At 48.9% G+C, this 19,445-nt stretch overlaps 1 protein-coding gene across 3 annotated transcripts in view; it reads left to right on the forward strand.

The window, feature by feature from the left end:
• Window positions 1-3,533: 3,533 nt before the first annotated feature.
• Gpt2 (glutamic--pyruvic transaminase 2) overlaps window positions 3,534-19,445 on the forward strand; it is a 32,704-nt gene continuing 16,792 nt past the window's right edge. The window contains exons 1-5 of one of the 3 annotated variants that reach the window (XM_027406303.2): window positions 3,534-3,665; window positions 3,881-4,145; window positions 13,373-13,462; window positions 15,106-15,214; window positions 18,963-19,093. In XM_027406303.2, coding sequence (XP_027262104.1) covers window positions 3,903-4,145; window positions 13,373-13,462; window positions 15,106-15,214; window positions 18,963-19,093 — 573 coding nt within the window. In that variant the 5' untranslated portion in view covers window positions 3,534-3,665; window positions 3,881-3,902. Of the gene's footprint in view, window positions 3,666-3,720; window positions 3,751-3,880; window positions 4,146-13,372; window positions 13,463-15,105; window positions 15,215-18,962; window positions 19,094-19,445 lie in introns of those variants that run through there. The other 2 variants (XM_027406305.2, XM_027406302.2) reach the window with 2 other exon arrangements.

The following is a 19,445-nucleotide window of genomic DNA, read 5'->3' on the forward strand; positions in this document are numbered from 1 at the left end:
GATCTCTGAGTTTGAGGCAAGCCTGGACTACAAAGTGAGTTTGAGGACAACCAGGACTGTACACAGAGAAGCCCTGTCTCAAAAAAACAAAAAACAAAAACAAGAGGACAAAAAACAAAACAAAACAAAAACTAAAGAACCCCCACCAACGACCAACTATCAATACTGCTGTCCTTTGTCATTCTCAAAGCTCACAGGTCACTTAATCTGCTTAACTCTCACTCAGGCTTCTTTGCTCTCAGAGAATGCCATCCCTTTCTCTCCAGCAGTTACTACAGTTTGCAATCATATTTGGGTGTGGGATGAGCTGAATGGCATCTGCTTTTGTTAAGAAATGGTTCTCAACAGGGACAGTCTGCTTGAGTTATTCCTGTCTTGGAACCTAGCACAGTGATCTGATGGATCTTCAAAAAGACTTTGTTGAATTAAGGAATGAAGAAAAGTACCAGGGCTTCCAAACACATCACCAGCTGTGTGAGTAGAGACAGCATTCGCTGTATGTTTGGAACATTTATTTTGCTTTGGGGAAGGACATTTATGATCGTGTCAGCCAGGTTTTATTTTCAATATTTAGGCTCCTGTTCATACTGGTCCCCAGCTGGTAGAAAGAGCAAAATAAAAGCAAAGTTCATGGAATTGTCACCGCCTATGGCAAGTACCATGTAGAAACTTTTCAAAGCTTAGTGCATTGCAATCAACAGTTCAAAATTTCCAAATTCAGAGAGTTACACAAGACTGATCCTAGAGTCCCAGCAAATCAGAGGGGCAGGGGTGCATTGGTAATGGGGGGTGGGGGGTGACAGGGACTGGTTTTGAAGCATAGTGATATTCCATTTTCCTGGATGGCTGAACAAGTTGCTTCACCTGAGACTACAAAGTAGAAATAATACTGCTTGCCCTTTTGTGCTTTGTACACAGCTAAGGGTGGTTCACAAGAGAGGTAATTTGTTTTTTTGACAGTGCCCTCTCCTCCCTACCTCAGGACTGAACTCTTGACAGGCCATTTACCACTGAGTCACACCCCCAAGCCAGGGTGCTTTCTTATGCAATCTCAGAGACACAGTGGCACCGGACATGTGAGGGACATGAACTACTTGCGTTTTGCAATGATGATGTGGGAGCCAGTGTTCGGTGCACAACATGCTGGGTGTTGTTCTCTCAGCATACAAATGGCCTTGTGTTCACATCTGAGAGACCTCCTCCCAGATACCTTATGCCGACTGATTAGGGTAGAGATATCTGGGATGACAGAACAATGACTCAAAGGACAGTGCATAGGGCAAAGTTAAGTGTGCTTTGGAGATGGAGGGGTGTGTTTGTGTGACTCTTCAACTGGTCAGAGTGCATAATAGCAGGACATCGAAGGCAGTGAAGTACTCAGAGGTCTGATGCCACTGGGAGAATCTTCAGCCTGGAGACTGAATGCATGGGCACTGAGACAAAAGCCAGGAAGGAGACCTGCTGACAGAGGTGCTGGTCAATTAAAAGCCCAAACGTGGGACTGGAGAGACAGTCAGTGGTTAGGAGCACTGATTGCTATCCTGGAGGACTTGGGTTTGGTTCCCATCACTAACAGGGCCACTCACAATGGTCTGTAACTCCAATTTCAGGGGATCCAACACCCTCTTCTGATCTCCATGGGCACTGCACCCCCATGGTACACAGACACAGGTGGAGACAAAACACTTGCACACATACAATAAGATTTAAAAAAAAGAGAGTGAGCTCAAACAGCACCTCTTTCTTCTTGCCTTCTGGGAGTCAGGCCACAGATGGGCTGGCTCACCTCTGTGCTACTTTGCCTTAATAAACTATCTCTTTTCTTGTAAAAAAAAAAAAAAAAAAAAAGGAAGGAAGGAAGGAAGGAAGGAAGGAAGAAGACAATGATGCCGAAGCCGAAGGGGTAGAAGCAGCAGCAGCCTCCTGTGCCACCCGAACAACTCCTTTGCCAGGACTTGAGGGGTCAGGCCAGTCTGCTAAAGCGGGAGCACTCAGAGCTTTGGTTTCTGTGCTCCCAGACACATTCTTCTCTCATGAGTAATCAATTTGTTTGATCAAAGCATTTGGTATTCCCTTGAGGAGAGATCAACAAGAGTGGTGTACAACGTCAGGATTCACCAAGTTCCTTGGGAACTTTCTCCTCAGTTGCGCATGGAATGTGCCTGTTACCCCTATTTCACACATGGGGATGGTGATGTGCTTAGTCGGGGCACTCGGAAGTGATTGTAGGGGCTGGAGAGATGGCTAAGTGGTTAAGAGTACTGACTACTCTTCCAGAGGACCCTCGTTCGATTCCCAGCACCCACATAGCAGCTCACATCTGTCTATAGCTCCAGTTCCAAGGCATCTGGCACCTTTACACAGACGTACTTGTAGGAAAAACATCAATGCACACAATAAATAAAATAAAATAATAAAATAAAAAAGAAGTGGTTGTATGCAATTATTCTCAGCCCCTGATTTCCTGCTACTGTTTCCCCAGCCTTATGTGTTTGTTTGTTGGGGCTGTGCAAAGCCTAGGCTGTTCTGCCTGAAAACTTCCAGAATCACACAACTTCCAAGGCTACAAGGGAAAAGACAAGCCATTTAACCCAACTTATTTCGCAGATGGGGAGGGAGTCTGAGGCAGAGAGGAAGATGACTCAACCATGTCCTCTTTGTAGAAGTTTGTGGCTCAGCCTGCGTGACCCTACCTTTGCACCAATGGCACACCCAACCTAGTCTTGTCCCAAGCTCGCTCCGCACGTTCAAAGTGCACGTGCGGAGGTGCCTATTGACTGGATACTTTTGCCCAAAGTAATTGCTACCATGTCCTGTGCATTCATTGCGCAACGAGTATTTTACTAAGTGCCTATGTGCTAGAAATGTTGTGAAAACAGGCAAGAAAGACACTGTTCTTGCCCTATGCACGTGATAAGTATCTAAACGAGGTAATTTTAGATTCTGGGAAGAAGGGTAGAAAGAAAACAAAATGGAATTAATGTAGGTGAGGTGAGGCTTCAGATAAAGTGGTATTGAAAAACCTTACCACTCAAGGTGTGGTCCTTTCCGACGACCCTCCCGCCCCGCCCCGCTCTTTGCTGACAAATGAGAAGGAGCCAGGGTGGCATATCAAGTCGCAGTGTCCCTACTCCCTAACCAGCTGCCCCTGAGCGGCCAGTAGAACCATATGGCCAGGATGATGAAACTCAAGGCGAAGACTGCATCACCTCGCGGTCCATGTCCCCGTAGGTGTCGCGAGGTGAGGGTGGAGGGAGGCGGGGCGGGGTCTGTGTCTAGGGTGAAGCAGCCAAGCAGCAAATAACTAAATACCAAAAGCCTCTGGAAAGCACAGCTGCCTCCCTACAGTCGGGATTTTCTGTCCCCCAGAACCCGCCCAGACGATAGCTCCCCGCCCCCTGACCAGCCCGGTCCGGCCTGCGCCAGGCCCTAGAGGACTTGTAGTTTATCTGGCACAACACAGCAGCGTTGCTACGGCCCAGACAACTACAAGACCCAGAAGCCAGCGCGCAGGCCCGAGGCGGAGTCGGCGGCGGTGGGTGTGCGAATGAAGAGGGCCAGGAGGTGCGGGTGCCAGGCGCCAGGATGCGGTGGCCGGCCACTCAGTTTGGGAGCAGCCCAGGCGCTTATTGACTGGGGCGGTGCAGGCTGCCCTGCGGCGACAGGCACGTTGCATTCGCACATTAGGTGCAGCCCGGGCCACCAGAGGCACAGCGTCTCGGTGCTGCAGTGGCGCGGTGCGGGGTCCCGGTAACCAGAGGGTGGGAATCCTGCCCCGGAGCTTAGGCTGGTGCTGCTGGCCGAGAGCCTTGGGCTCTTGGGGGATTGGTGTCCACCTGGGGCTGTGCGCGATGACTTGCTCTTGTTCTTTCTGGGCCAGGGTTATCCTCGGCAGGTTCGCGATGCAGCGGGCGGCGGTGCTGGTGCGGCGGGGCTCCTGCCCCCGCGCCTCGGGCCCCTGGGGCCGTAGTCACAGCAGCGCTGCAGCCGAAGCCTCGGCGGCGCTCAAGGTGCGACCGGAGCGCAGCCCTCGAGACCGCATCCTCACTCTGGAGTCCATGAACCCTCAGGTGAAGGCGGTGGAGTACGCTGTGCGCGGACCCATAGTGCTCAAGGCCGGGGAGATCGAGATGGAGCTGCAGCGGGTGAGCGCGGGGCCTGCGGGGCGCGAGGCCAGGGGGCGCTCATGGCGGGAAGAACCTTGGCAAACCCCTCTGGGGTCCTCCAGCAGGACCTCCATCCCCAGCCTCCAGCTTTTTCATTGTGCCATTTTTGGCTGGAACGAGAGAACGCCCCCTCTTTCGCCCGTCACTCACCAGTGCCCGGCATCTGGCACAAAGTGAGGCCTTCCGGCGGTTCACTTGTTGAATTGTACCCAATTATTGAGTGGTCTATGCTGCCAGGCACTGCGTGTTCCCTTAGTGTCCTCGTGGAACCAAGATCCTTTGGAAGGAGAAAAACCAGTGAATATAGAAGTGAGATTTCAGATAGTGAATAAATACTTTGATTGAAGATGAAGGGGCCTGGGGGTGGTGAAAAGAAAACCCTGTCAGTTAGGAGCGGAGGGAGGAATGGGAGGTTGTGCTGCTAGTTTGTTCCTGAACCTTTTTTTTCGGGTTGAGGCCTGTTGGGCCTTTGCCAGCCACAGTTGCTTGACAAGAATGGGACTCTGCAGAAGAGAGGAGCAGAATTCCTTCTTTTGTACCTCGAGAACCGTGACTGCTATAGTCAGAGAGTTGGGGTCTTTTGGCATTAATAAGGCGACCCTGGAACTTCATCTTGGTGGTGCCAGGGATGTTGGCTTGAATTCATAGCTGTTGTAAAAATTGTGGGGTGATTTCCCTGCCCCAACCAGGGTGTATGTATGTGGCTTGGCTGTATGTATGTAGGACATGCCCTTGGATGAAAACAAGTTCTTTGTTCTGGGAACAAGGTCTGGCAGTGTAGCCCAGGTTGGCCTTGGACTCTATGTCCTCCTTCTCTACCTCTCATGTGTTGGGGACTTACAGGCACACACCACAGCGCCCTGCTTGGATACTGAGTGGAATTTGGAAGGCAGAGTCAAGAGTGAACATCAAAAGGAAAACACTCCTAAGATTAATAAGAAAAGTTAGAGGTGGGGGGGGTGGCACACACCTTTAGTCCTATCCCTCAGGAGGCAGAGGCAAGAGGATCTCTGTGAGTTCAAGGCCAGCCTGGTCTAAGAAAACAAAATAAAATGTTATCAGATAGTTCTGACCCAGAATGTGGACGGATAGGAAAGTTTCTTGATTCTGTTCCCAGAGTCACTAGATTCCAGTGTTTCTAGTATCTTTGAATAAGTGAGAGGAACTCTCCGTGGGAAGTTTGAAAAACTTCTGATACCTGATATCAGTGCCTGCTGATACCTCCTTAGGCACTCAGTTCTACTCAGAACAGTGAGTTAGGCAAAAGGGAGTTCAGTGTCTGTTGCTAACCCTTTGCAGGGTTAAGGTTTTTTTTTTAAAGATTTATTTTTATGGGTTGGAGAAATGGCTCAGTGCTTCCAGAGGACGGGGTTTAATTCCCAACACCCACATGGCAGCTCACACCTGTCTGTAACTCCAAGATCTGACACTATCACACAGACATATATTCAGGCAAAATACCAATGCAAATGAAATAAAAATAAATTTTAAAAAGATTTATTTTTATTATTTTTAAATATGTGTATATGTGCAGTTATGTGCATGTGAGTACAGGTGGCCATGGAGGCCAGAAGAGTTGGATCTGTGCTGGGTGGTGGTGGCCCTTTAATCCCAGCACTCAGGAGGCAGAAGCAGGCAGATATCTGAGTTCGAGGCCAGCTTGGTCTACAGAGCTAGTTCCAGGACAGCCAGGGCTACACAGAGAAATCCTGTCTCAAAAAACAAAGCAAAACAAGAGTTGGATCTTCTTGGAAGCTGAAGTGCTTGTGAGCTACCTGATGTGGGAACCGAACTAGAGTCTTCTGCAAGAGAAGAGTGTGCTATTAACCCCTGCACCATCTCTCCACCCCAGGTTGGCCCAGAGAAGGCTGGTTCCATTCTGAGCCTGCCTGACACACTGGAGAGCATAGAGCATGTGTTCTTGTTTTCCGAACTTTGGTTTCTGGAAGGCTGCAGCTGTCCCTCCTTGAGGCAACAGTCTCCTTGCTGAAACAAAGCTAGGATTAATGTGTTCCTTGTTTTATCGCGTCACAGCTGATTTCTCTGGTTCCAGAGATGGGAGAGGTTCCAGGAATTATCTCTACCTTTTACGAAATAGCAGCTTCCGTGTTGGCTCCATAAAGTAGAGGATGATGACCAAAAGGTCACTGAGCTTAGGTCCAGGCTGCCATATTGTTATTCCAGTCTTGTAGAGAGTATGTGAGAATGTTCCAAGAGCAGTCAGTGCTGTGATCAATGGCAGGGAAGTTGGGAAGTTCTAGGTTTGGGGGAGGGGTAGATGCACTAAGTAGAAGTCTGTGTGGCAGAGGGAGGCAGGGTGGATGAGATGGAGAAGATAGAAGCCATTTGGATGACTCGGGACTTTACCATGCAACTCCATGCGTCTCGGCTGGGCATGGGGAGCTAGGAAGGGTTTCCAGCAGTGGTATAGCTCAGGTAGATACTTGTCTTGGTTGTTGGGCCAGAAGCATCCTGACTTCCTAGACAGACATTCCACATACCCAAGTTTGTTCTCTTTCTATATTGACCAGGCTGTCCTGGAACTCACAGAGGTCTAAAGGTATGCACCACCACTCCCTCTTCTGGTCCTATCATTCAACTATGTCAACCATTGTCAGTCATTTCTTTTCTTTTTAGGACGATGTGGGTTGGTGCTAGGCACTTGAATTGAGGGCTTTACTAATGCTAGGCAAGCACTCTACCATTGACCTAGAGCTGTATTCTGAGTCCTGTTTATTTTTATTTATTTTTTGTTTGTGTTGGCTTTGCAAGATTTTTTTTCTGCCTCTGTTTTGAATTATAGCATCACAAATTGCTAAGGGGTTTTATCTGGTCAAGAGGTTTGTACCAAGACCTGGGGGCGCTGGGTGGTGGTGGTGCACGCCTTTGATCCCAGCACTCAGGAAGCACAGGCAGGCGAATCTCTGTGAATTCAAGACCAGCCTGTGGCCTCCAAAGCCACAGAGAAAGCCTGCTTCAAACACCCCCCCACCCCACCCTGGGGCAAATTCCATGTGTTCTCTGGGCATCAGTTTCCCTAGTCTATAAAGGACTCAAAGAACTTAGCTGGCCCACTTGCTCCTTTCTCTAAGCCTTGTCCTGGGGGACTTGAGGTGACCCCTGTGATAGGTCCTGGTGCCTTATGATGCTTATGGAACTGTTTCTATGAGTTCTTTACTGGTAGTGCAGGCTGGACACGTGGCTCTGGTGTTTGTCTTCAAGGTGGCTGGCAGGACTTTGATAAGATAGCCTGAAGGTAGAGGGGAAGAGGCTAAGGGTAATAGCCAGACCAGGGGGCTATTTCTCCCCAAGAGCTGCCCCAAGGGAGATCCCATCATACATTGGGAGCAGTGATTTAATAAACTGCAGTTAGGGGGTTGAGAGGATCTGACAGTTTCTTAAGCTTCTTTTTTTCTCTTGTTTGTTTAAGGGCAGGGATCAGGACTTGGCACAGCAGAATGAAGGAATGGCTTTACTTTTCCAATTGTAAACGTAAACACCAGCGGGTGGGGTGGTGGTGGTGCGGCTGTAAATCTAGCCACTTGGGAGTGTGAGACAGGGGGAACTTGAGTCAGGCATGGTGGCATGCACTTGTATCCCCAGTGCTGGGGAGGCACACAGGAGGATCCCTGGGGTTCCCTGGCCAGGAGGAACCTACTCAAGCCCACTAGAGACCCTGTCTCAAAACATGAGGTGGATGGCTCCTGAGGAACCACACCCAAGGTTGACCTTGCATGTGTGTTACATGCAAACATAGTATCCTAGCACCTGGCTGTCGTTAGCTGGATAAAATTCATAGCCTTGGGTGTGCTAAGCTCAAGTGGCTGAATCTCACTGGTCATTTTCAGAGTTTAGATTTTGCTTTAAAATGTGGAAAATTGCCAGGCGTGATGGCACACACCTTTGATGCCAGCACTGGGGAGGCCGAGGCAGGTAGATGTCATCTGAGGATTCCAGTCCAGCCTGGTCTACATAGTGAGTTCTAGGCCAGCCAAGCAGCCAAGGCTACAAAGTAAGACCCTGTCTCAAAAGAAAAGAAAAATTGAATAATAGAGAATAAAATTACAAGATTTTCTTGACAGGATGAATCAAGCACCCATCACCATGTCCTGGTCATGGACCAGCGTTCCAGGCTTTAAGGGCTGTGGCCCACAGGCAATTCATCCAGAGTGTGTTGGCCTCTATTCATTCTTCACAAAAGTGTTAGTGGCAACCCTTTAAACAGAAGCTAATTAAAATTGTTAAGAAGTCTTTGTTCTCAGGCCAGTGTGGTAAGACCTGCAGTCCCCACTACTCAGGTAACCGAGGCTGGAAGATCCCTTGAATTCAGGAGCTCCTGACCAATCGTGGGCAACACAGCAAGACCCTTCTTTGTTTTTAAACTGTTGTTTTTGTTTTGTTTTGGTTTTCTGAACAGGGTTTCTCTGTGTAGTTCTGGCTGTCCTGGAACTCACTCTGTAGACTAGGTTGACCTCGAACTGACAGAGATCTGCCTGCCTCTGCTCGAGAGTCCTGGGACTAAAGGTATATGCCACCACCACCCAGCTTTTTCTCAAACTATTACAAATTGCTTGAGTGTAAGAAGTATGGAAGATTGCTTCCTACCTCTGACTCTCTCGATGGAGAGCTTCCTGTGTCAGCTGTATAATTGGCTGTAATAATGATCCTGAATGGAAATCATTTAGCTTTTCATTCAAATTTTAGACTTACTTACTCTTAAAGTTTTATTATTTTATGTGTATGTGTGTGTTGTCTGTCCATATGTATGTACACCATGTGTGTGCCTGGTGCCTGTGAGGCCAGAAGAGGGTGTCAGATCCCCTGGAACTGGAGCTAGAGATAGTTGTGAGTGGCTATGTGGATGCTGCTCCCTGTAAATCTTGACTTCTCTGGTTGTCTGTGGAGTCAGGGCTTGTCTTGTGCTGGGTCTCAGTGTCTTCTGTGAAATGCTCCCGTTTCCAGACTTCTGCCTGCTCTAGTCTGATTAATTGTCCATTTGAATCTGGGAGCGAGGGGCCTTTCATACGAAGTGTCTGGGGTCTGGGAAGGCCTCTCTCCCACCCTGTTCCCAGCCCCTTTCCTGTACCTGCTTTTGGTAAAGATTTATTTTTGTGTGTGTGCTCATGTGTCGTGAGTAGACGTGCCCACAGAGGCCACAGGCGGGGAGCTGGAGATACAGGCAGTTGTAAGCTGCTGGCCATGCGTGCTGGGAACTGAGCTTAGGTCCTCTACCAGACAGTATAGCAAACGCTGACCTACGGAGCCGTCTTTGTAGCTCAGTGCACATCTTAGTCTTCACTTCCCATACTTGCTTTGGTTTTTCTCTCTGGTCCCGGCCAACCTTCTCTCACCCTTGTCCTCCTTATTTCCTCTATTGGGAATATTTCTTGAACAAAACAGAGACTTGTGCATAGGTCTCATGAAATGACTGGGCCATCCCTTGAAAAGGAAATTAACTTGCTCTTGTCCCTGCCTCCTCTCACCATTGGGGTGAGTGTAACTGGCAGTCATAAAGAGTGCATATGTATTTAAGATATTCAACACAGGGCTGGGGGTGGGGTGGGGCAGAGAGATAGCTCATTGGCTAAGAGCACTTGCTGTTCTTACGGGGTTCCAGATTTGATTACTTGAACCCATATTGGGAAGCTCACAGACACCTGTAACTTGAGCTCCAAGGGATCTGATGTCCTCTTCTAACCTCTGAGTATACCTGCACGTGCCTCCCAAGTCCTGGGATTAAAGGCATGTGCCACCATACCTGACTAGCTCTGTTTTTTCTTTTAAATGAAACAGCATTTTCCGTGTGTGTGTGTGTGTGTGTGTGTGTGTGTGTGTGTGTGTGTGTGTGTGTGTGTGTGCAGGTGCACACACATGTAGGGAACATGTAGAAGCCATAGGTCATTCTTGCATGCTGTACACCTTAGATTTTGAGACAGGGGCTCCCATTTGCCTGTAACTCATTGATTCATCTAGGCTGGTGAACCCTGGGAATTTACTTGTCTGTACTACCCAGCACTGAGATTATAAACATACACCATTGCATTTGAGGGGGTTTTGTTTTATGTGATTCTGGGGCTCTAACTCGGGTCATTGTACCTGCCTGAGCTATCTCCTCAGCCGTCCCTGTTTGTTGATTACTTCTTTTGTTTTTCCTTGTCCCGGTTTGACTTGGTGTCCTTCAGTGGTGCTGGACAGTGGGAAAGGTAATGGTAAATCTTTTTCCTTTTACCTCTGAAGAAATGTTTCGCCACTATTGTCCCCTGCATAAGTTCAAGTGGTAGGAAGCAAGCCTCCACCTCCCCTGGACCCGCTCGTAGTGGTGCATGGGATGCAGTTGTGTGCTGCATGGGATGCAGTAGTGTGTTGGACATGTGCCAGTGCATTAGACAGATGAACTCTAGAATGCTATGAGAGACATCCGAAACACAGCATGCTTGTTAGTTCTTCTGCCAAGTGCTGAGCTGGGGCAATGGCCCCTCTGAGTACTTTGAACTCCAAGGGCCTGGATAAGCACTTTGGGCCAGAATCTTTCTGGGGTACCTTCGTATTTCCAAACCCATGTGGGCCTTGTCTGCCCAGAACACCCTTCTGAGTGGTTGCTCTTGACTGTATAGAATGGTCTACTTGTCTATTCAAGGGAGCTGCTTTCCTGGCCCAAGCTCATCCATCATGCAAAGTGTCTATGGTCTGTAGGCACAAAGACCCAAAAAAGGGGGTGCTCAGTGTTCCCAGGCTTTGTGTCAGCAAGCCCTGAATTGGCTTAATAGTGCCAGGGGGAGGGCACAGGGAAGGGACAACCAGGGCTATATTCCAGACATTATTTTCTTTTATGTTGGGCTGGCCCAGGGCCCAGGCCTATAATTGTGTTGAGTGTTGGCCTTCTTGGCTGTGACAGATTTGTTTCTTACTGTTAGAATAGGCTCTGGCCATACCACAGAAGTTACCTATGTTCAGTAGCTGAAGACTTGAGAACTACAGTGATTTAAACGCTGATGGAGGGTTCCTCAGCAGGAATCCGGGCCGATGCTAGGGGTGTGGGCCTGCCTTTTGTCTGCTGTGACTCAGGTAGATGCCTCATAACCCCCTCAGCCTTCTAGGCTCCTACCTGTGGGGCGAGCCTTGCATCTACATTCCTATCTATCTCTCCTGCTCTCTCCCCTGACCCAGCCCGGTACAGCAAGTGCTGCCACCACCTGCCTTGGTCTGGAGATGTCTGAGTACCAGGGAAAAAGCTCCATAAATTGACCACCTCTGACTAGCTCAAAAGATGGGACACGAGGCACTTGAAGGGTCCCCTGTCTCCCAGACACACTTCTCAGAGACTTGGGCTCTGTTTGTGAAGCTCTGAGGCCCTTTCTATGCTTCTTTTCTGGCTTACTATGCCTTGTGACTTAGGGCTGTAAATAAGGCTCAGAAGAAAACTTAAGTGGCAGCTGCTTTTGCTTCTGGAGACTACTGCCTTTCTTCTTCTTCTTCTTCTTCTTCTTCTTCTTCTTCTTCTTCTTCTTCTTCTTCTTCTTCTTCTTCTTCTTCTGTTGAAGGGTACATTATTGATCATTTAAAAAAAAGAAAGAAAAGAAAAGGCATGGTGGGGAAGGGAAGATCCGTAAGAGTGCTCATTGTGTAAGCATGAGCCTGAGTTCAAATCCCCAGCTCCCAGGCAAAAAGCCAGACATGGTCCTACCTGTACCTGAAACCCCAGAGCTGGTGAGAGTGGAGACGGAAGGAGTGCCAAGGCTGGCTAACTGTTGGCCTGGCCAAAAAACAGCGAGCTCCAGGGGCAGTGAGACATCCTGTCTCAGAGCCACAAGATGGAGAGCAATGGAGAATAGCCAAAATTCTCTGGCCTGTACAGGCTTGCCCATGTGCAAGCACACACCTGAGCATGGTACGCACACATGCACACAGATGTGCAAACACACACATACACTTGTACATATACACACACACACTCAGAACAAACTTCACCAGTGTCAAAAACATAGAATTGTATCTTTATTGTATTTTGGAAAGCACAATTGGAAATGGGGCGGCAGCAAGGCCTTCCCACCCTTATCCCTTCTTCCTCCACAGTGATACTCAGGGCCTCCTTCCTGGACTAGCTGTGTAAGGTTATCTTCTCAGTCACCTGGGGAGGTCTTTAAACTTGTCTGGTCTATTCCTCCAGTAGCTAATTCTAGATTTATCAGGGAGCTGTGTAGACTCCTATGTTTCTACATCTTCATGATCCATTTTACCTTTGTGGCAGCTGAAGTGTCTTTCACTCACTCCCTAGTGACATCCAAATCTTCTCTCTCTCTCTCTCTCTCTCTCTCTCTCTCTCTCTCTCTCTGTCTCTCTCCAAGATAGGGTTTCTTTGTGTAGCCTTGGCTGTCCTGGAACCTGATTCTGTAGACCTGGGTGGCCTCAGACTCATAGAGACCCACCTGCCTCTGCCTCCCGAGAGCTGGGATTAAAGGGTGTGCCACCACCACCTGGCTCAGATCTCTGAGTTAATCCCTCTGTGATTCCTATTTAGTGCTCACTTCATTGTCTCTTACCCTTTCTGCTAAAAAAAGAAAGAAAAGGAAACCAGCCTTTCTGCAAAACCAAGGTTGCAAGAGAACAAGTTCAGGCCCTAACTGCCCAGGATGGATGTCCTCGGGAGGAGAACAGGAGCTTAGTGTCTCTAGCCCTTACTTATGGTTTCAAAGTGAAACTCTGCTTGGGCACAGGGAACAGGGACATGTAGGCTCTCCTTCCCTGACACTTGGCATATTTTGCCACTGGCATCACTGTTTCTCTACACCACTTTGGTCCCAGTGCTTTCTTTTATAAATCCTGGTGAAGTGACACCCTTTGGAGCTGCCTTAGGGTGCCCCAGCCACCTCACAGTTTGTCCAGTAAGTGGGGGGCAATAGAGCAGAGCATATTGCTAATGCTGTGTTTATCAATTGTGTGACACCGAGCAAGTCTGTTAGTCTTTTGGATCTCCAGTTTCCTCGTTTATGAAATGGGGTTGCTCCTGGTTCTTCCTCATGGAAATGGCTATGAAGATTAAATGGGCCCAGGCATGTAGCAGGTTTAGTTAGCACTACTTGACATTTGGTGAGGCTCAAAATAGGATTGCTTATTAATATCTTGTGGTAATTCTATTCTACAACTTGGCCTCAGAAATGTAGGGCTTAAGAGTCGTTAAATAACCACCTGCCACCTTCTCTCTGCAGGGCATCAAAAAACCATTCACAGAGGTAATCCGAGCCAACATTGGGGATGCCCATGCTATGGGCCAGCAGCCAATCACCTTCCTCCGTCAGGTGAGCCCGCCCTCTGAAGCAGGCCTCTCTAGCCCTAAACTAGAACCTGGGAGGGGCCAGTACAGCAATAGAATCCCTGAGGGATCTGCCACCAGTAGCAGCCCTTTTGGGCACGTGCCTGATGTCTCCTGTTTCTCTCAGCAATCCCCTTCCAAGGGTATCAAAAATGCCCTAACTCATCTGGGGTGGTCTGGGGTGGAAAGCTTCCAGGTAGACTCTTCTCTGTGTTAGGTCTGGGGTCCTCACAGAGAACTTCCGCTAGGGTATTCATGTATGTATGTGGGACAGAGAAGTGCAAGCCCAGCGGGGTGGGAGGAGGGATGCAGGGTGAAAATGCAGCCCAAAGGGAGCCCCTGGGTTTGAGTGCTGGCTGGCTTTGTGGAAATCATCAGGGTGCCTTGGAGGGCAGGAGGGAGGTCTTCTTCCAGCCCAGCAGAAAGTACAGGTTTTGGAGTACCTGTATGTGGTTAAGGTTCACAAGCAGGGTAATGAACTTTCAAAATGGCAGTCTCATTCCCTTTTCTCTACCCATGTTACCAACCTTCAGAAGTGGCACACAGTAGGGTTCTCTCACCTTGTCCTTTGGGTGCTAGAAGGCCCCAGCCACAGCCCCTGTGTTACAGACAAAGCATACAGCTGGTTCTGGTATGAGGAATACCCTGCAACCATTACTGTTGACCTTCAGAGGACCGTGGAGATGAGTGGATTGGGCCCAGATGCAGAAGTGGGGAAGCAAACAGTAGCTCTGTGAGAGGAGTAGAGGCAGGAGGAAGGCCCAGGTCCAGATATAGACCTAGTCTCAGGCTGTGTAGGTTACAGGCTGTCAAACTCATCCCCTAAGCCAACCCAGCCCTGGACCCCAGTTGTCCTAACTTGTCTTTCGTGGTATCGACCACTTGTAGCCTTCATCTGTCTCCTCTGGTCTTCATAATGCCCCTGGGCGAGGGGTCAGCTAGGTTATTGCTCTTTATCCAGAGAAAGAAAAGCCACAAAACTGGTCAGTCACCTGACTACTATCAGAGCTATGACCAGTGCCCCCCCCCCCCCAGTGAGCCTCAGCTGCCAGCTTTAGACAGGTGCACTGGGTTTTACTGGCATCTTGTCACCCATGGCCGTGGTTAATGCTCTCAGTTTGTGTGTTTAGGTGATTTTATGTTACAGGGAGGAAAAGCCTTTCCGGCTTTCAGATCTGAAGATTAGTCTAGAGGAAGGGCAGGGTGAGAAGGGCTTCAGGCTGTGTGTCTGCAGGGGTCTCACAGCCTTCTTGTCAGCACATTCTTGCTCCCCACTGAGGCCTGGCCCCTTACCCAGGAGACCCTCTAGCTCTTATGATCCTAAATGTTTGGGTCCAGTGTTCCTCACAGAGTGGAGTCCAGGGCTGAATAACACCCTCACACTCTGCCATAGCTGCTCCTTTGGCACCCCATTCTTGGGCCGAGCCTTGGGCATCAGAATCTCTCCTCCTGCAGAGAGCCAGCGTCTTCCTCTTTGCTACCCTGAGCTCCCACAGCCTCAGCTCTTGGGGAGAGGCATGCTGCATGCGGCATGGTGTTTGGAGTTGCCTTCTTCTCTCTGTACCTTGCCCAGTGTCCTCAGAGCTTGGGGTACCATCTTATAAGCTCAGCTGTACCCTCTTTCTTTAGGTGATGGCACTCTGCACCTACCCAAATCTGCTAAGCAGCCCCAGCTTCCCAGAAGATGCTAAGAAGCGAGCCCGGCGAATCCTGCAGGCTTGTGGTGGAAACAGCTTGGGTAAGGCCCAACTTGCAAAGTCCTCAGGGATGTGAAGTGAATGTGGTTCCAGGATGGAAAGGGCTATGAGGTGGCTGTGCTAAGTGTGTGGAAGGTGGCTGATGTGCGGGGTATGTGCAGATGCATACATACTCTTTCTCTCTCTAATTTACTAAGTCAGTGGTATACATGCCATCTTTCGGTGGGTCGCAAACTCAAGTACAGGTACCTCTGAGGATTCCTCTGGATTTGGGTGTGTTAGGCTCTCAAAGATTTGTTGGTTCAGTAAGCAGTTGGAGGCTGAATGAAAGGAGAGTTCCCAGCTTTGCTCAAACTTGTGTCTGTGGTATTGTCTGAGAAATGGCTGCTGCTTGCCGAGGACAGGAAGCATCCAGGTCCCCTCTGCCACGCTTTGTTTGGCTTACTTCAGTTGAATTGTCCCCATTACCTCCCCCCACCCCCCACTCCCCCATACTGTGTTTCATCCTTTCCATCCTCCCTCTGTTCCTTTTTGTGGAGAGTCCAGACCCAGCAGTCTGGCTCCTGATAGAGGCAGGCACCCTCTGGCTCCATGCAAGGAGGTCCTGAATTTGACCTCTGTAGATGTGAAAATGATATTCCTCCTCCCTCCCCTGCTTAGAATCCAACTCTTGGCCTCTAGCTCTTTGTTCTCATCTCATTTTCTTTCCTGTTTATTTCCCCTTTCCTTCCCCAGTGCCTGCACAGCGTATCTCAATCAAAAAGCCAGTTGTTCTCAAAGATTTCTTAGGATATGTGCCCTAATGTTCTGAGACCCAGAGCCAAGAGTTAGACAGATATTTCTCTGAATTGCTCAGTCAGGGAACAGTCTCTTTTCCCCTGCCTCCCTCCATGCTCCCCTCCCCCACTTTCTGCTCTGTCTCTTGTGGGCTCTGTGCTTACCTGGCCATGGTGACTCTGTCAACACTCTTAGGAACAGGCCAGTGCCTCTGCTTCTCTGCCTGCCAGCCTGAGGTCTAAATCTTGTGGTGGAGGTATTTCTTTTCATGTACCCTCTGCCCAGCACAGAGGACAAATGTATTTCTCAAAGCCCCATGGCCCTGAGAGCTTCAGAAGTTCTACTGGAGAGGCAGGAGAAGGGGGGGGGGGAGTTTGCTTTCTGTGTGTCTAATGTGGGGGGTGGGTTAGGGAGTGGACCTTTGTTCCACCCACTAAACCTCATCATTGATTTTTGTCCTTCTTTGTCAGCTTGAGCTGACAAAGGGGGTAGGTGAGAGGCTGTATCTATGGAAGGATTGTCTTGGGGTGTTACAGGAGGAGGCCAGTAGACCATAAGGGTTTTGTGGACTACACTAGGCTCTGTCCCAGGAACTCTCATGAATACAGATGAGGGAAATGCATTTTGAGCCTTCCTCTTATCTTTAAACTAGGAAGTGTCTTGTCTCCTCCTTCTGGACTTGTAAGAAAGGCTGGTGTATCTGCAAGGAACAGTTCGTGTGGTCCTTGTAATGAATGCCAATGTTGAGGTGCCACTGTCAGCTGAGCCCTCAGCAGCCTTAACTGTTTCCTGCGATGGAAGTAAAAGGAAGTGGAATGTGGCAGTGTTTTCTAGGACCATACTGACCAGAGTATGGTCAGAATATGTATATGAAAGTTTTTTTAAATTTTAAACATTTTTATTTTATGTATATGGGTGTTTTTGCCTGCATGTATATCTCTACACCGCTTGAGAGCCTTGTGTCTGTGGAGGCCAGGAAAGGGCATTGGATCTCCTGGAATTTGGAATTATAGATGGTTGTGAGCCACCATGTGGGTGCTGGGAGTTGAGCCCAGGTCCTCTGGAAGAGCAGTCAGTGTTCTTTAACTACTGAGCCATCTCTCCATTCACTTTTAAATGTTTTTTAAAATGGATGTACATGCTTATGCCTGCTTTTCTGTATGTGTGTCATGCCCATGGCCAGAAGACGTGTTGAATCCTCTGGAGCTGCAGCTCCAGGAGACAGTGAGCCATCACATGGGTGCTGAGGGTTGAATCTGGGTCCTCTGCAAGGACAGCCCATCCTCATCACTGCTGAGATGTCTTTCTAAGCCCCGTGTATGAAGTCTTAAAGTCCACACATGTTTTTCTCATGGCTCTTAAAATCACTTTTTAATTGGTAGGGCATGGTGACATGCCCTGAGGCACAGGCAAGCAGATCTTATGAATTTGAGTCTAGCCAGAGCTACATAGAGACTCAATCTTAAGGAAAAAAAAGTTTCTTACTAGTGCTTCCTTTTTTGTCCATCTGACTAGCAGTTTAGTCCTTAGGTTGTGTCCTGGATACTAAATGTCCAGGAGGAGTTGGGAGCTGTGAGCTTTGTCTGGCCTGACTCTGGGCACGTAGCGTGCACCAGGTGCTGTTCCCCATACTGAGGGACACAAGTGGTTGAGGTGAATAGTCTCTGCTTGTGGAGTGTACGACCACTTTTGAGAGGAGCAAACACTGACAGTACTCACAGTCAGTACTCAGGGGCTGGAGAGACGGCTTAGCCGTTAGGAGCATGTGCTGCTTTTTTTTTTTTTTTTTTTTTTTTTTTTGAGACAGGGTTTCTCTGTGTAGCTTTGGAACTCATTCCGTAAACCAGGCTGGCCTTGAACTCACAGAGATCTGCCTGCCTCTGCCTCCTGGGTACTGGGATTAAGGGTGAGCGCCACCAATGCCCAGTGCATGTGCTGCTTTTGCAGAGGACTGGAGTTCAGTTCCCAGCAACCATGTCAGGCCAGGCTGTTCACAACGGCTTTTAACTCTTGCTCTGGGTGTTGGGGGTGGGGTGTGGGGTGTGTCCAGTGCTTTTGGCTTCTGCAAGCATCTGCACTCATGTGCATATATATTTTATATATGTGTGTCATTCCCAGCTTTCATAACTAAGTGGATAAGGGGCAGAAATCTATAGGATTACATCAAGGGGTCCTAATATAGAGGGAAAGTTTAGGAAAACAGATTGGGGCTTGGCGTGACGATGTACACCTTTAATCTCAATGCTCAGAAGGCAGAGGCAGACAGATCTCTGTAAGTTTGAGGCCAGTGTGGTTTATGTAGAGACTGGATTGTATGTAGAGACCCTGTCTCAAAAAACAAGACAAAAGAACAGAAGAGGAGGCCGAGCAAAAGAGAGCTTGCAGATGCATTCCAAATCTGTAGTCTCAAGTAAAGACCTTGAGATTCAGGGTGGTGTGATCCGGTGAAAGGGACTAGGTTATCCAGGGTGGCGATGGGATTTGGCGATGGTGATGGGCCAGTTTGTAAACTGGGAATCAGATGTGCATTCACTCAGGAAGTGACTTCTAAGTAGAGGTGTAGTATGGTGGGGCAGGTGGTGGCTAGGTACTCCAGGGTCAGTCTCCAGGATCTGTGTTGGTGCCACTTAGAACCCTGAGCTATTTTGGAGTACTAGTGTCAACTCATTCTCTCAAGTTCTGTTGAACCACGAGTAAGCACCTACCTAAAGCATAGAAACCCCAGATCTAATGGGTACAGTTGTCATAAAACATGTCTGTATCTTGACACATTAGAAACCAGCCCTTAACATATCATAGGTGCTCAGTAAACACTGTGTGGCAAGATGGGTGGGTGGGCCCAAATGAGTAGGTAAGCAACTTGCCATAGTTCCAGAGCCCAGAGCAGTGGAAAGGAGGTCCACCTTAGTGTCAGCAGCCGTCTTTACCCCCAGTTAATTCTGTGGATGGCACACTCACTTTGTTGAACCAGACATCTTGCCTCTAATCATTATCTTGCTTGTTGTTTCGCAGGATCTTACAGTGCCAGCCAGGGTGTTAACTGTATCCGTGAGGATGTGGCAGCCTTTATCACCAGGAGAGATGGTGTGCCTGCAGACCCAGACAACATTTACCTGACCACTGGAGCTAGCGACGGTATTTCTGTATGTGCAAAGATGGCCCGTTCTTAGCCCAGTGTTCATTCTCGTGAAGAACAGCCTTGCAAGTTAGGGCTAGATGTTTGAACCAGCTGGCCAGGAGACAGGCTTGGTGAGCAGAGTGGGCCACCCAAGCTCTGATGCCATGCAACAGAGCTTGGATGGAGGGGTTTTTACTGGGGAAAAGTGAATGGGAAAGGGGGAGAGGGGAGACCTCTGGGGACAGGAGTAGCAGAAGAGAAGGGGGGGACAGAGAGACAGAGAGAGAGAGAGAGAGAGAGAGAGAGAGAGAGAGAGATGGAAGGTGGGCAGGGCCCTTTTAAAAGGAAATGTAGTGAATGTACACAGGGGGTGCTCT

The sequence above is a fragment of the Cricetulus griseus genome, chromosome 3, assembly GCF_003668045.3.
Source record: "Cricetulus griseus strain 17A/GY chromosome 3, alternate assembly CriGri-PICRH-1.0, whole genome shotgun sequence".
Taxonomy (NCBI): domain Eukaryota; kingdom Metazoa; phylum Chordata; class Mammalia; order Rodentia; family Cricetidae; genus Cricetulus; species Cricetulus griseus.